This window comes from Neophocaena asiaeorientalis, unplaced genomic scaffold, assembly GCF_003031525.2.
Source record: "Neophocaena asiaeorientalis asiaeorientalis breed wild unplaced genomic scaffold, Neophocaena_asiaeorientalis_V1.1 scaffold100, whole genome shotgun sequence".
Lineage (NCBI taxonomy): Eukaryota > Metazoa > Chordata > Mammalia > Artiodactyla > Phocoenidae > Neophocaena > Neophocaena asiaeorientalis.
In genome coordinates this window covers 1,963,128-1,980,773 of record NW_020173955.1, presented here as the reverse complement: position 1 = coordinate 1,980,773, position 17,646 = coordinate 1,963,128, and the positions used below count along the sequence as shown (strand labels likewise).

At 34.4% G+C, this 17,646-nt stretch overlaps 1 protein-coding gene across 5 annotated transcripts in view; it reads left to right on the top strand.

Moving 5' to 3' along the window:
• The window catches only part of EHBP1 (EH domain binding protein 1), a 342,186-nt gene that overhangs the window by 249,148 nt on the left and 75,392 nt on the right, over positions 1–17,646 (top strand). For all 5 annotated transcript variants that reach the window (XM_024753020.1, XM_024753019.1, XM_024753023.1 and 2 more), the window contains one exon: positions 5,957–6,100. In XM_024753020.1, the coding sequence (XP_024608788.1) occupies positions 5,957–6,100 (144 nt within the window). The remainder of the gene's footprint in view (positions 1–5,956; positions 6,101–17,646) is intronic.

The window sequence follows — 17,646 nt, the reverse complement described above, 5'->3', positions numbered from 1 at the left end:
AATTGGTAATTTTAGTCCCATCATTATTTGTGGTTAAAAATCCCAGTAACATCGAAATTTCTCCCCATGTGGGGAATATGGCATGGATTTAATTGAATCTATGGTGCCATCAGTGATAAGATATACCATTATTTTATGTACAACAAAGAAAGAAAAACACTGCCAATAAGTTATGATACATGGTTTTCTTATCACATAGAATTTTTATTTTATACCTAGTGAAAGAGTTCTTTTAGACTTATTTAGGCATGGATTTTTTAATCATATAATGCTCTTATGTATACATAAAAAGAAATTTTTTAGCAAAATAAATTGGTTAAGGTATAATCAATTTAGAATTAGAGTTTAGACTCTAACTCTTATGAATCACTTTGTGATATAGAGTTGTTGGTGTCCCTATTTTTCCACATAGTATTGTCCTCTATGCCATCAAAAGCCTGATGTTACAACAGTGGTTCTCAAAGTATGATCTAGGGACCTCTCAGGCTCTCCAAGACTCTTTCCGAGAGTCCCCAAAGTTGAAACTATTTTCATAACAATACTAGAACTTTATTTACCTTTTGCACTTTCAGTCTGTCACAAGTGTACAGTGGTGTTTTCTGGAGGCTACATGGTTTGTGATATCTCAAGAGACTGAATACAGAAGTAGATATGAGTATATAGCTGCCTTCAATTAAGGCAGATATTAAAGATTGATTTGCAAAAAATGTAAAATAGTGCTGTTCTTCTCAGTTTTGTTTTTTAGTGTAGTTATTTTTATTAGAATATGTTAACATCTAATGGGTTTATTATAGCTATTTTAAAGGAATGAATAAGTAAATATTTAAAAAATTGTTTCCATTTAATTTCCAAAATGACAAATATCTATAGATGTAGCCCACATAAGCTAAAGCTTTTGGGGAGCCTCAATTTTTAAGCATATAAAGGGATTCTGAGACCAGAAAGGTTGAGAACCTCTGAATTACAGCATTTCTTCACAGTTGTCTCTCAGATTTTCTTCTCAGTAATACTCACTGATAATGGCACTTTCTTTTAATTTTTTTTAAAATTATTTTTGGCTGTGTTGGGTTTTTGTTGCTGCATGCAGGCTTTCTCTAGTTGCAGCGAGTGGGGGCTACTCTTCATTGTGATGCGTGGGCTTCTCATTGCAGTGGCTTCTCGTTGCAGAGCATGGGCTCTAGGCACGTGGGCTTCAGTAGTTGTGGCATGTGGGCTCAGTAGTTGTGGCTCGCAGGCTCCGTAGTTGTGGTGCATGGCTTAGTTGCCCCGCGGCATGTGGGATCTTTCTGGACCAGGGCTTGAACCCGTGTCCCTGGCATTGACAGGCGGATTCTTAACCATTGCGCCACCAGGGAAGTCCCAATAGCACTTTCTTAACCTTTCTGGTAGGTCCTAACAAAAGATTTTCAGACAATAACCTGGAGTTCTGTTGCATTCTCAAATAGTACTCAAGGGGTTGTTAAATGAAACATCAAGGAATTATAGTCTTGCCACCAGAATTATCAAGCACATGCATATGTAGGTACTGATGACTATGTCTTATCTACCACCTATATGACAGAGATATAAAATGTCATCAATTTTGTTTTCAGAGGTATTAAAATGTGCATCTTAGAATCAAAGAAATATAATAGCTAACAAAGCAAGCCCCTGTTCTCCTAATCAGAAATCTCAAATCAAATGTTCTATGTACCTAAACTTTCAGAGTATCATAGTGTCCCTACAGAGTAGATAATCATTAAACATATAGTGACTGACATTTGCAGAATTTGGTGAACCTAAATTTGAATATCAATACAGATTTTTCTCGTAAACCAAATTTTTAAGGTAAAAATGTTTAGTTAAATCTGGAAATTGATTAGTGTTTAAAAATTTTAAATGCTCTGAATCACGACTCAGTAAAGCTGGATTCTCATCTTGGCTCCAGTAATTACCAGTGTGACATGTTAACTAGCCATTTAAATTCTTTAAATCTTATTTTCTAAGTATGTTAAATGAAATAATCTCTGAGAGCCCTTTAAACTCTAAAACTCTGTCGTGCTGTGATTCTGTTCAGGTGATTTAAGTGATGTACAGTAAATCCACAAGATGATAGAAGGAGCATCTATTTACAACTCCATATATGTTTATTTGTTGGCAATTGGTTTACTGGTTAGAATTTTGCTTAGGGTAAATTTTTAAAAATTTTTGGCAGAAGTGTTCATTGCCTGGTACCGAAAATTGTAGTATAGGTGTTAATACTTGATAAGTTTTTTATTGTAGCTAAATTTTTTCTTTTGTATACTGTATTTTATTGATTCTAAGACATACATTTTTTTACATTTTAACTTCTCTGAAATCAAGATGTTACTTATAATAATATGTTAGAGTTTAACTGACAGTGTTCTTTCTTAGAAACTCATAAAATAATAGTGAGTCTAATAATTAATAGCCTCTGATTAGAGGAAATTTGATAATTTAATGTGACTGTATAGGCTTAACAAGTCAGAATGTTGCCCATTTGAGTGGCTGATACATGTGATGACCATTATATATCTTACACATATCTCAGACTTTACAACCCATGAGGTGAGTGGTTGGTGCCTATTATACATATATGGGAGAACCAAGATCTACAGAGTTGCCTTAAGGTCCTATAATAAATGTTAAAAGTTTGAATTCAAAACCAGCCTTGTCTGACTTCAAAGTCTGTGCCCCTGAACTTTATGCTCACAATATCTCTTTGGTTTTGGCCATAACAGCACTAAAAATAATTATAGCCCAGTTGTAAAATAATCAACAATTACATTAAGTCCCTTAACAGTGTTTATCCCATTAGATTCTCCAGGACTTTTTCCTAAGGAGACAATAAGAACTGTATACAATAATTTACATATAAAGATGTTCACAAAAGCATTGTTTATGATAGTAAAAAATTATAAACAGCCTAAATATCCAATAATATAAGACAAGTTAAAGTATGACATGTTCATATTAATAGAATGCTAGGTAGACAGTTTAAAATCATGTTTTCAAAGAAATGTTTAAGGATATGAGAAAATGCTCATAATATTTAGACTATTAAGTGGAAAAAAGCATGATTCTACAATGATTATCCCTGGGTGCCGGGATTGCTAATTTTTAAAAAATATTTCTTTTTTTAAAATTGAGTTGTAATTCATGTATTGTATTATTTTCAAGTATACAACATAATGATTCAATATTTGTATCTATTGCAAAATGTTCACCACAATAAGCCAAGTTAATATCAGTTACCATACATAGTTGCAAAAGTTTTTATTTTCCTTGTGATAAGAACTTTGGAGATCTACTCTCTTAGCAACCTTCAAATATGCAATACAGTGTTATTAACTATATTTACCATGTTGTATGTTATATTCCCATGACATACTCATTTTGACCCCTTTACCCATTTAGCCCACCCCCAGCCTCCAGCAAACACCAATCTGTTCTCTGTATCTGTGAGCTTGGTTTCAGGGATTTTTTTTTTTGTGGGGGCGGGATGGGTTGTTTTTTAGATTCCACATATAAGTGAGATCATAGGGTATTTATCTTTCTCTGACTCATTTCTTTTAGCATAATGCCCTCAGGATCCATCTATTTTGTCACAAGTGGCAAGATTTAATCCTTTTTTGTAGGTAGATAATATTACAATGCATGTGGCTATACAGTTTGCCCAACACCATTTTCCATTGTATATTTTTTTACTCCTTTGTTGTAAATTAATTGACCATATATGTATGGGTTTGTTTCTGGGCTCTCTGTTCTGTTCCATTGATCTATGTGTCTGTTTTTATGCCAGTATCATACTGACATATATATTATAGCTTTGTAATAGTGATATAGTTTGAAATCAAGGAGGGTCATGCTTTTATTTTTCTTCTTTTTACTTTTATATATTTTCTAAAATTTCTATGATGAATATGAATTGCATTTTAATCAGAAAAAAATTTTGTGTTTATGTACTCTTAAGACCAAAGCAGTTTTTCACTGTCTGTGTAGCTGATTGGAATCCCTAAAGGACTGTATAATCACAGAATTTAGAGCTAGTGGGAACTTTAAGATGATCTACTCTAAGTATTTGAAATGTTTACAGTGAGTGGGATTTTTTTTTTAACATCTTTATTGGAGTATAATTGCTTTACAATGGTGTGTTAGTTTCTGCTTTATAACAAAGTGAATCGGCTATACATATACATATATCCCCATATCTCCTCCCTCTTGCGTCTCCCTCCCACCCTCCCTACCCCACCCCTCTAGGTGGTCACAAAGCACCGAGCTGATCTCCCTGTGCTATGCGGCTGCTTCCCAGTGAGTGGGATTTTAAAGATGATCTCCCTTCATTTAAAAAATGAGGAAATTGAGAGATTTTTAAAAATATATTAATAGTTAACATTTATCTGGTGCTCACTATGTTACTCTCTTTCACTTAATCTTTACAATATCTTTATGAGAGTTGATCTATTTTTATCCCCATATTATAAATAAGGAAACTGAGGCTTAAAGAGATTGAGTAGCTTGCTCACAAGTTACTCAAGTAATGGAACTAGGTCTGTCTGACTTCAGAGTTCTTAAATATCATGTAATGGTTTTAAGTGACCTGTTCAATGTTGTATTGCTTATTATTAGTGGAAGGAGGATTAACAGTCTTGACTGCCAATTCAGCATTCATTTAATTAATTTTGTCTGTTTTTTGAGAATACGTTGATTTGTAACCAGTTCAAATGCAGTTATGAACTCTGTTCTATTATGTCCTATCAGTATGAGCTAAAAATCTTTCATTATCGCTTATACATTTCAATTGTATCTATTAAGTTAAGAATTTTTGTTTAATCCTCTTAAAACCTTGGGTGATGAAAATGTTCTGGAATTAGCTAGTGTTGATGGTTCACAAACTTGTGAATATACTAAAAAAAATCACTGAATTGTAGACTTCAAGAAAAATCTTTGCCTAAAATTACAGAAAAAAGTTTAAAATTTGCTGTATCAAAATATAAAGGTCACAAAGAGACCCAAAAATGATGTACTAAATTTTTTTTGATGTACTAAATTTTTAAAGTTTTACATTATTACCAAATAAAGTAATAGGTTGCTGTTTATTACCTCTTCCTTGACCATGAATGATAATTATGACTGAACCAAAACTATGCAAAGAAAAGGAATTAAAAGAAATTAAGTATTCAAGTCATAGTCATAGCCATCTAAAGTCAGAAGTTGGCTACTTTAGTAGAGAAAAGGAATTTGAACTATACACACTATGAATATTTGTGCTTTGGATTAATGCCACCATTTAAGAGCTGATTTCCATTGAGGTTCTACCTGTTTTTCTCCAAAAATATATTGTAAGATTACAAATTAATCCAAGAAAATACTGTTCTAATTCTGATGTTTAATTGTTGTAAGGAAAGTGAGCCATAGAGAAAAACAGTATTATTTTTCTTTAAATAAAATACTATAGCTTTGAATTTTCTATAAACGTTAAATTGTCAAGAATTTAAAGAGTTGTTGCCACAGATAATTAAAATCTTTCAAAATGCAGATTTGGAAGACACCTTGTTATCAGTTCTATACAACTATAAAAATAAAACTACGAACTTGAAAAAATGTCTTTGGCAGATTATACTGTGATTAGCAAATTTGAAGAATGTATGTAATATGTGTATGGACTTTATACCTTATGAGACTATGTTCTAATGAAAATGTAATTAAATTTAACCCAGTTTTAGCCAGTAAAGGTATAGTTCCTTTTAGTCAAGATATATGTATTCATTCCACAGTTTCTAGTCAACATTAATATTTTCTATAGGTAATCTCATAAAACTACAGTCTTATTCCTGACCACTATTATTTTGATGAATTGTATAACTATTGATTAGTTTACAAAAATGGATTACATGGGTTTTTTGGGGTTTTGTTTGTTTGTTTTGGCTTCTAATTCTGTATCTTTGTTTTTAAGCATCGAATGTTATCCAGACAAGAAGAACTCAAAGAAAGAGCAAGAGTTCTGCTTGAGCAAGCAAGAAGAGATGCAGCTTTAAAGGCAGGGAATAAGCAGAATACCAACGCAGCCACACCACTCTGCAACAGGCAGCTAAGTGATGTGAGGAACATTAGTCAAAAAAAACATACATTGTTCATTGTAATCCTGGGGGTGTAAATAAGAGTAACTTATTCATATTTTTGATAAATTATTTTTCCATAGACTGTGTATACTGTGGGTACTTGGTACTTTCGTTGAACTGATAAATCCATACTTGGAGGAGCAGGTTGTAATTATTCCTACACAGCAGTATTAGCTGTTAGAAAAAGTAAGATCCTGGAATATAATTTCCACATATACATGAATGATCTGTTTTTTTGTTAATTTACACTTTGTAATTTAGTTGTACTTTGTTTAGGATTGTATTTTGTCAATGGAAGTTAATTTTGTTGGAAACATTAGAATATAATAATGATGCCTACAATTTATTGAAATATTGGGTTGGCCAAAAAGTTCATTTGGGTTTTTCCATAAGCCCCAAATGAACTTTTTGGCCAGTGCAATACTTAGCATATATTCCAGGCACTATAATGGATGTTTCACATAATTTTTATTTTACCTAACCTCATGAAGTAGATATGCAAACTCCTTTTTAGATAAGAAAACTGAGGCTGATAGGTAAGATAATATGTACAAGGTTGTAGTCGATAAATGATGAATTCAGGATTTGAACCCAAGACTTACCAGACTCCAGAGTCAATCCTCTTTCCTATCATATACTGCCATCCCTATGTTAAGCCATATTTTTATACATATTTTTGTGTAGTGCCTCACAGATAATAATGAACATATAGTAATAGATTTAGATTTAGGGGGACATGAACCTCTTCATGAATCTGAAAATTATGACAACCCTGCCCTACCCCCAATTTTACATATACATAAAACTGCATGTTCTTTAGAGCAGTTTTAAGTTGACAGGAGAATTGAGGGGAAGGTACAGAGATTTCTCATATACCCTCTCAACCCACACATGCATAGCCTCCCTCCTTAATAACATGCCCTGCAGGGCGGTACATTTGTTAAAACTGTGAACCTACACTGACACATCATTATTACCCAAAGTCTGTAGTTTACATTATGGTTCACTCTTGGTGTACATTCTATGAGTTTAGACAAATGTATAATGACACGTATCCATCTTTATAATATCATACAGAGTATTTTCACTGCCCTAGGAATTCTTTGTGTTTCACCCATTTATCTCTCCCTTCATCCCCAACCTCTGGGAACCTGATAATTTTATTGTCTTCATAATTTTACCTTTTCCAGAATGTCATATATTTGGAACCGTAGTATGTTGCCTTTTCTGATATGGCTTCTTTTCACTTAGTAATATGCATTTAAGGTTCCTCCATGTCTTTTCATGATTTGATAGCTCATTTCTTTTTAATGCTGAATAATATTCCATTGTCTGGAGGTACCACAGTTTATCCATTCACCTACTGAAATGCATCTTGGTTACTTCCAAGTTTTGGCAATCATGAATAAAGCTGCTATAGTCATCTACATGAAGGTTTTTATGTGGACTTAAGTTTTCAGCTCCTTTGGGTAAATACAAGGACGTTTGCTGGACCTTATGGTAAGAGTATGTTTACTTTTGTAAGAAATCACCAAACTGTCTTCCAAAGTAGGTGTACCATTTTTCATTCCCACCAGCAATGAATGAGAATTCTTGTGTTTTACATTCTCGCCAGCATTGGGTGTTGTCAGTGTTCTGGATTTTAGTCATTCTAATAGGTGTGTAGTGGTGTCTCATTGTTTTAATTTGCATTTTGCTGATAATATATGATGTGGAACATCTTTATATATACTTATATGCCATCTGTATATCTTCTTTGGAGAGGTGTCTCTTAAGATCATTGGCCCATTTTTTAATCGGGTTGTTTTCTTACTGTTGAGTTTAAAGAGTTCTTTGTTTCTTTTGGATACCAGTCTTTTATCAGTTGTATCTTTGCAAATATTTTCTCCCTGACTGTGGCTTGTCTTCTTATTCTCTCTACATTCTCTTTCACAGAGCAGAAGGTTTTTTTTTTTTTGCAGTTTTTTTAAAATTAATTAATTCATTTAAAAAAACTTTTGGCTGCATTGGGTCTTCATTGCCGTGCGCAGGCTTTCTCTAGTTGCGGCGAGCAGAAGCTACTCTTTGTTGCGGTGCGTGGGCTTCTCATTGCAGTGGCTTCTCTTGTTGTGGAGCACGGGCTCTAGGTGCGTGGGCTCAGTAGTTCTGACTCGTGGGCTCTAGAGCACAGGCTCATTAGTTGTGGCGCATGGGCTTAGCTGCTCCGCGGCATGTGGGATCTTCCCCGACCAGGGCTCAAACCCCTGTCCCCTGCATTGGCAGGCGGATTCGTAACCATTACGCCACCAGGGAAGCACAGAGCAGAAGTTTTAAATTTTAATGAAATCCAGTTTAACCATTAGTTCTTTCATGGGTCATGCCTTTGGCGTTATATCTAAAAAGGAATCACCATACTCAGGGTCATTTAGGTTTTCTCCTATGTTATCTTCTAGTTTTACAGTATTGTGTTTTACATTTAGGTCTGTGATCCATTTTGAGTTAAATTTTGTGAAAGGTGTAAGGTCTGTGTCTAGATTTATTTTTTTGCATGTGCATGTCTGGTTGTTCCAGCACCATTTGTTGAAAAGATGATCTTTGCCCCATTGTGTTGCTTTTGTCCTATGTCACAGACATTCATTTTGGGGGTGCAAATGTAAGTAGGATTATGTTTTTAATTTCAAATTCCACTTGTTCATTTCTGGTATATAGGAAAGCAATTGACTTTTGCATATTAACCTTGTATCTTACAACCTTGCTATAATTGCTTATTAGTTCCAGGAGAGGTTTGCCTTTTTTTTTTTCCTTCAATTCTTTCAGATTTCCTACATAAGATAATCATGACATCTATGAACAAAAGTTTTATTTCTTCCTTCCCATGCATACTTTTTTTAATGCCTTTCAGAGAATAACCTCTGAACTTGACCACTGTTTTTCAAACTTTGTCTTTTATTTATTTATTCATTATTATTTTGTTTTTCTTTAAGTGTAGTATAGTTGATTTACAATATTATATTAATTTCAGGTGTACAACGTAGTAATTCAGTATTTTATAGACTGTACTCCATTTAAAATTATTGTGAAATATTGGCTATATTTCCTGTGCTGTACAATATACACACTTCAAGTCTTTACACAGTAGTGTGATATAAAATCAGTGTAGTGGGCCACAATAATTTTATTTTCAATGAAAAGGAATAGAATATTTAAATGAAATCGAAAATATCAGAATTTATCACACATCATAGTACTTTTGTGTGAGACTTGTTTTAGTTACGTGGGTATGTGTGCTTACTGGATCTTGATATAAGATGTATTTTTAATTGTGGGTCATGATAAAAATCTTTGAGAAATGCTAATCTAGATGGCCATTTTTTCTGAGGAAGAAATTTTATAGTCTTTATACAAACTCTTTCAGTGCCTAACCATCTATTATATCATCAATTTGTTGGTTCAGTCAGATATTTATTGAGTGTCAGAAATTAGTATTTTTGTAGAGATAGAAAAGACTAAGCTTCGGGGACTTCCCTAGTGGTCCAGTGGTTAAGACTCCACGCTTCCACTGCAGGGGGTACAGGTTTGAACGCTGGTGAGGGAACTAAGATCCCCAACAAAGCCTCTTCTCTCATGGAATTTACGTTTTGGTGGAAAGAGACTGGTAATAATGAATAAATAAGTTAACTACAGAGTGTGAAAACTACATGATATAGTAGAGGATAATTTGAGTAGGTAGGAGTGACTTGAGGAGGGGACATTTGAACTAAGACTTGATGGGAGAGAAGGATCCAGTTAAGTAAATAGCCACAGAAAGAATATTCTCTTTAAAAAGAAAGTTATTTTGTTGATATTATATTTTATTTGTGATAAATTTTGGCTCTTTCAGGCTCTAAAAATTATGGAAAATTTATAGCTCTATATTTTTCAAGTGTGTTGATTTTAAATTTAGAACGCCTGAGATTTAAATGATCTGTCTGCCAAGTAGATCTTAAAAAGCCATTATTTTACCTATGTGTAAATTTTACATATATTAATAATTGTCATCTAATGTTTATGAGCACTTACCATGTATCAAGCAGGATTCAAAGTGCTTTCTTGTGGATTTTCTTGTTTAATCTCCACAACAATTATATGAGTTAAGTATAATCTCTGTTTTATAGTTGAGAAAACTGACATACAAATTAATGAGTTGCCCATGGTCACACAGCCTATAAGTAACAGAGCCAAGAATTGAACCTAGACAATTTGACTTCAGAGAGTATGTTTTTAAAGCATTATGTTTTATTTCCTTCTTGTTTATTTTTCTGAAATCCTTGTGAAGTAGGAATAGATATTACTGTTGTATCCATTGTAGAGGTTAAGAAAATGAGTTAGGAAAGGGTGTTTAAATTTACCTAGGGTTGCGAGTGGCAAACTAGGCTTAGAATTCAAGTATCCTGATTTTTAAGGCTGTTTGTTTTTTCGTTCAATTTATTCATTTATTACTTTAAACTGTCAACAGATATTTTACTGGTCATCTCTTCTTTTTAAGGCACCAGTAATTTTGCTTGCACTTCTAATTTCCCAAATAAAACTTAAACTTTTAGCTAAATTACATTAGTGTGAATTCAGTATCATAAGTTAACTACTAAAACATCGCATATTCTATGTCTGTGACATCTTACTGTATCTGTAAAATATATAACTTGGATTTTAAGAAACATGATGTTAGTGATGTTTCATCGAGTTGGATAATACTGCTGGTAGCATGTTACTTGCCACATCTTTCTGGAAAGCAAGTAAACTTCATTAAGAAATGCTCATTCCATTTTATCCAATAATTCCACTAACAAAGATCAATATGCAGGTTTTCATCACATAGTTATTTATAATAGCAAAAGTTACGGAATGGCAGTCGCTCAGACTAGGGGAATGATCAAATAAATTACAACAAATATATATACTTGTTATGTAGCTATTGAAAATTATTCAATAATGTTTTGAAAAAATATTGAAAGGACATAGGGAAATGTTCACAGTGTCATTTTGTACAAAAAGAAAGATATAAAATGGCATATGGCGTATGAACTCCATTTTGAAAGACTGTGTTTTTATATATGCATTGAAAAGTTCAGGAAGGAAAATAATCAAAATATTAATAATATTTATCTCGGGCTTCCCTGGTGGCGCAGTGGTTGAGAGTCCACCTGCCAATGCAGGGGACACGGGTTTGTGCCCAGGTCTGGGAAGATCCCACATGCCACGGAGCGGCTGGGCCCGTGAGCCATGGCCACTGAGCCTGTGCATCCAGAGCCTGGGCTCCACAACGGGAGAGGCCACAACAGTGAGAGGCACACATACCGCAAAAAAAAAAAATTTATCCCTAAGGGTAATATAACAAATGGCTTACAGAGTTTTTTTCCCTTTATTCTCTCTTTTAAAAATATGTAGTGTTTAGATAAATATTTTAAACTAGGGAAATTTTTGGTATCCAAAAAGGATGTTTTTAATAGATTGTTTTCTTAGCATACCCAAATGTACTTGACCATAAAGCTGTTTCATTTAAACTAATGTTGTGTTTCAGTATCTCTAAGGGGGTGTGTGTGTGTCTGTGTGTGTCTGTGTGTGTGTGTGTTTTAAGAAGAGATGTAGAAAGAACTGTTCACTTTTACAGTTGATGATATTTGTTTGTGCTTAGGTGTGGAATAAATGGCGAATTCAGTACTATCAATTCTGTTCACATTGAGAAGACATTTGCTTACTTTATTGCATTTGTTTCCCACTTATGCAAAGTTGTACCCTACTGCTTATGAAACTATGCTTCAAACAGTCGCAAAGATATTTTCCCTACCCTTCCTCTTTCAGGTTATCTTTTGCTACATTATAAAACACTGAAAACCTATTGGCATAAAATAACCATTTTATTTTGCTTACAGATTCTATAAATTAGGCCTTAGGATAGGACAATGGGGGAATGTTTTATTTCTGTTGCATGTTGTCAGGGGCTGGTTTTCTTCTAGGAACTATGCTGTCAGTTGGAACACCTACATGTGGCCTCTCCATATTGTTTCTCTACTTGGGCTAGTTTGGGCTTCCTCACAGCATGGTGGCTGGGTCTAACAGCGAGTGTCCCAAGAGAATAAAGTGAGCTCTCTTACGCATTCTTATGATCTAGCTTTAAAAGTCACCTTTGCCAGACTGTTGACCTGAGGAGACACAAAGCCACACCCAGGTTTAAGTAGCAGAGACATAGACCCCACCACATTGTAAGAAGAACGTGTGGCATGGAAGATATTGTTGTAGCTTCTTCTCAGTTGTAGTTTAAGCTCACTTTAAAAACTCTCTTGCGCATTCTACTGTTGCTCATTTTTCAGATAAGTCAAGCCGTATATAGATGTGTTGGGAAGAACATCAGTTCCATGACCTAAATAGTACATCCTGGGACTGTTGCTCTAGTTTTGACATTTGTTACTCTGTGGGCCTTATAGCTAATATTGAAATGATTTAAGAAAGAAAATGTAAAATATCAGGTAACTCCCGTTTCACAAAAGAAGTTAGACCTTGCCGTTGCTTTTCAGATTTTCAGTTTAGTATGCAAGTTTATAATCAGGTTGATAGCTTTTCCAATGATATGGTAGTTTTCTTAATTTGATCATTTTCTTTATCATTTCTGGTAGCTCTTGTACATACAGGTTTGAGTTATTTAGTAGTACTGTCCATATTTTGGAAAAGTAGTATGGCCAACTTGGCTGACAAAATTAAAAGGGAAAATACCAAATTTCATCTCTGGAGCAACTGAATATGAGTTAAGTGATACTAAAAGTAGAAATTATTTAATCTCTCTAAATCTGTTTTTCCATTTGTGATATTGAGGCAAAGAAAATTTTTTTCTCCTGTGTGACATTCAAATTAATTGGTGTCCACGGTGAAGTGGGTAAGGGAACCATGACTAATGCTATCCCCACTTCAATGTCAGCATCCCTTTCACTCTGGAGAGATCAAAAGACTTCTGGTAAATAAAAAGCAGGTTTAACTAAGAAAAAAAAAAAATCTGGCATCTAATTTAGTGAACTGCTGCTACTATTTTCACTTCCTTATGCTCTTTAATTTGAGCCTTAATTTACCATGCCCTTATTTTTAAATTCATTATAAATTATCTTGAGTTTATAATGTATGCTTTGGTACTAAGAGTCTAGTTGCTGGCAGGGAGAGATATATATATACCCGCAGGTACCCACGGCTTTTTGTGTTCTTACTTTAACTGAGAGTTCCCAAGAGTGAGAAAAAAAAAAAAAGTTGGTACCCAGGAGTGACCCCAAGTCTTGAATAAATGAGTCACTGACCTTAAATCTTCAAGAGTTTACCGAAGAGCTTAGTTACTCTTAGGTGACTGCTGATATAGGACTTCTTCAGCAATTTGTATCTCTTATCCTTCTAAACTTCATTTCTATACAGCTAATCTAGGACCTTCTGATGAATATCAAGAAGAATGAGTAGAGCTATTTTAATAATTGATGTTAGAGTTCTTAAATAGAAGTATAATTGCATGGGACAATGTCCGTCTACTCTGTACATGTTAACCACTTTTGAGGTATCTAGTTTGTATCTAGTTCTGGGCTGAGAGAGAGAACTTACAGAGGATTCAGAGAAGTGTTAAAGGATTGAAAGCAAAGGTCTACTTTTAAGGAAAGACAGGCTTATGAAATATAAAGAGAGAAGTGTGAAATAGTTTAAGTAGTAATTTGAGTATATGAAGGCTCAGATTCTTTCTGGTAACTCCCGCTTACCCAAGAGAATAAGTTCCAAACTACTCAAAATGGCCTCATATAAAAAGTTCTTGCAAATCCTGCCCCTTCCCTTTCTAGCCTCATTTCTCACCTCTCTCCCATTTTTCACTCTACAGTCTAACTCAACTAAGTTGCTTAGAGTGTGGCATACTCTTTCGTTCCTGTATCAAGCATTTGCTGTTCTCCCTGAAATGCCTGTCTTCCCTTGTTAGGAAAATAACTTCTTCTGTGAGTACCTCTGTCATGGCTCCTAGCAGCAAAGTTAATTCTCCTTCCTGTATCTTTTTCTAATATATTGTACATATTACTACTGCCACATTTCCCATATAATTATCTAATTATACATCTCTCTCTCCCTCAACTGTGAGCTATTCAAAGTACAAGAACCTTGTATCCCCAGCACCAAGTATTAATATTAAGTAAATGTTTGTTCAATGAATAAGTGAAGGGAGGGAATAGTGACAATCTATTTTTCATATCTTCTGAGTGTCAACTAAGAAAAACATGAGCTTAAATATGAAAAATTGGGGTTGCTATAAGGAGTTTCTTGGTAAACAGGGGAAAAACTGACTCTGAAGGTCTTTAGAGCAGAACTGATTATCATTGGTCAGAGAAAGTTAAAGGGTTCCCCTTTCTCAGATCAGTTACAGAGATGACATTTGCCACTTGAGGGCTCGAGGTTCCCTGTATCATCCTTTTCTTCCTATTCTTGTATCCTACATTTTGATACCTTGCTTTGTTATCGTGTGTACACAACAAATTCTTACACATACCTACTCTTCCCATACTCTGGGATCTCTCATTAGAGTTCAGCTCCCAGCTCTGCCTTGAATCACATCACTCTAAGCAAACATTCCCTCATATAAATTAGTATAGCTTTAGGCTGGAAGGCTAGGAAACAATTTCTAAGACACTGAAGACAACTCTTGGTAATATTATCTTGTGGATCCTCATGTACAGACTCTACTTAAGTTATCTTCGGGAAATATTTGAGCTGTAATTTCTCTTAAAAGGGAACTTACAGGGCTTCCCTGGTGGCGCAGTGGTTGAGAGTCCGCCTGCCGATGCAGGGGACACGGGTTCGTGCCCCGATCCGGGAAGATCCCACGTGCCGCGGAGCGGCTGGGCCCGTGAGCCATGGCCCCTGGGCTTGCGCGTTGGAAAAAAAAAAAAAAAAAAAAAGGGAACTTACAAACACAGATACTGTAAACCTTATAATTTTTCTTAATTTTTGTCAAGATTACCATTGCGTGTTTTAATGAGAACTTGCTGCAAGTACATAATGAATTTAGATCTTTTTTAGGGAAAGTAGTTTACATTATTCATTTGTATCTCTGTGCCTTTAAACATTTGTTTAACCTGTTTCAGGTGTTTTCTGAAATTAGTTTTCTATAGGAGACAGATTTCATTGCTCTGAGCTCTGTGATTTCTATTTCTTTGCTTCCTATTCCTTTTGAGATTTTCATGTTACATTTTACTAATATAAATTTTAGGTGTGATGTTTGTTTTGTTCATTATTTTTCACGTATACTTAAAATAACTTTTTTCAAAGTACAACTCAGGGGTTTGACAGGTTCAACAGTCTAGCCATTATATAGCCAAAGGAGCTTCCTTGACTGTATAATATATTTAAACTTAAACTCTGAGAAAAATGTGATAACTTTTTTCAAGAAAATATTTCCTTTTTTTAAATATCTTTATTGGGGTATAATTGCTTTACAATGGTGTGCTAGTTTCTGCTTTATAACAAAGTGAATCAGTTATACATATATATATGTTCCCATATCTCTTCCCTCCCACGTCTCCCTCCCTCCCACCTTCCCCATCCCACCCCTCCAGGCAGTCACAAAGCACCTAGGTGATATCCCTGTGCTATGCGGCTGCTTCCCACTAGCTATCTACCTTCCGTTTGGTAGTGTATATATGTCCATGCCTCTCTCTCGCTTTCTTTATTACTCAATTCTCACACTTTTTCCCCAAGAAATGCATAAATAGAATTTAAGAAGCTAGTCTATTTCAGACTCTTTTGCTTATTACTTTACATTAGAATATAGTTGCTTTTTTAAAAAAATACATTTAATAAATCCACCATGACATTTAGTTATACTCATGTAATTATAATAAATAGCTGAAAGACATGTTTGCATTTGATATACTAAAGTTTAGGATCAGTACAATCTAAGAATAAGGGGTGACAATCCTGCTACCCACACTCCTTGGAATTGCTATTAGGATATGAAGCACTTTGAACCTATCAGAAGAAGGATGCTATATAGGTTTAATTATACCTTTTCGTTTTTAAGAAAGAATGAAATCTATTTTATAAATAGAAAGTCTAAAAAGAGAATTGGGAATGAGTCTTCAATCTAGTTTAATCACTTAACAGTGAATTTATAAATATGTTTTTCATTTTTTCAATCATAAATTATGTAACATAAGAATATGGTTTGCATATAGTTGTTAGATACCAGGAATTTTGTTTTGTTTTTGTTTTTTTTGGCGGTACGCGGGCCTCTCACTGTTGTGGCCTCTCCCGTTGCGGAGCACAGGCTCCGGACGCTCACGGGCCCAGCCACGGATCTTCCCGGACCGGGGCACGAACCCGTGTCCCCTGCATCGGCAGGCGGACTCTCAACCACTGCGCCACCAGGGAAGCCCTGGAATATTTTTTAAAAGAAAAATCAGCCCAAAAATCACAACATTATTATAATCCAGACTTGAAGTTTTTTGTCTGATATTTAATCTGCAAACATAGTGAGTGACCCATTACAATTAATTGGCATAGGAGTCCACCCTCACTTAGCAGGATCAAACTGCAAGTTAGCAGCAAGTCCTGAAAGGTTTGTAATATCTGTCTTTAAAGGTTTGCAGTAATATTTGAATCCTCTAAAGAAAACTGTGTATATGGGAAAGGAATTTCAGTTTGGTCAGTCCTTAGTTAACTACAAAGATCAGTAATCAAAAAAAGATACAGTGACTTTTTTTTTTTTTTACTGGTCTTTAGCAGTGAATCCAAAGGGCTTATTTGGTAAGAATGCAAGCCGCTCTTTTGCGAATTAAACCTTTAACAGGTATTTTGTTGATATGAAGGGGTGGGACATCAACCTTGTACTTTTGATGTTAATTGGAAAATATTGATTTAAATGGGACTAGTCCGTTGTGCTGATAATTGTAGCAGATTTAGATAAGATCACTAGATCTTTTCCAGATAATCAAAGAAGCAGTTACCATCCAACCGGTAAAAAACACTAAATATCATTATATTATCTATCTCTGAAAGAAACTTTTCCCATAGTTTTCATATATATATGTGTCCCAAGTATATCTCATCGTAAAAATGTATGTAAGATTATGCTTATATGTTTATGAAGATCGGCTGTGTTACATTTAAATGGCTAGCCTCTAGGAATCAAGCTTTAAAAGTTAAGGTCAAGCTAAAATTTTTATTTTTCCTGATTACATATATTATTAGTTCTATTACTAGGAAGAAGTAGGTAACTTTGCACTTGTAATTTTAAAAGAACATCAGTTATTATAAAAAGAAATCTAAAACCTCTAATAACATAGAGAGTAAGAATTTGTCTTATTTACAGATTTTTATTCTCTGTATGAACTGGAATGTCTATACCCAGGGCACAGAGATGAAAATATATTCCTTATTTCTTACACCAACACAATTGATAGAAGATTTAATGTACATAATCCGTTTCAGACCAGTAAGACACTTTAAATATATAGCTTAATCTTTTTTATAGTTGCATTTTATAGAAGAATGCCAATGTACT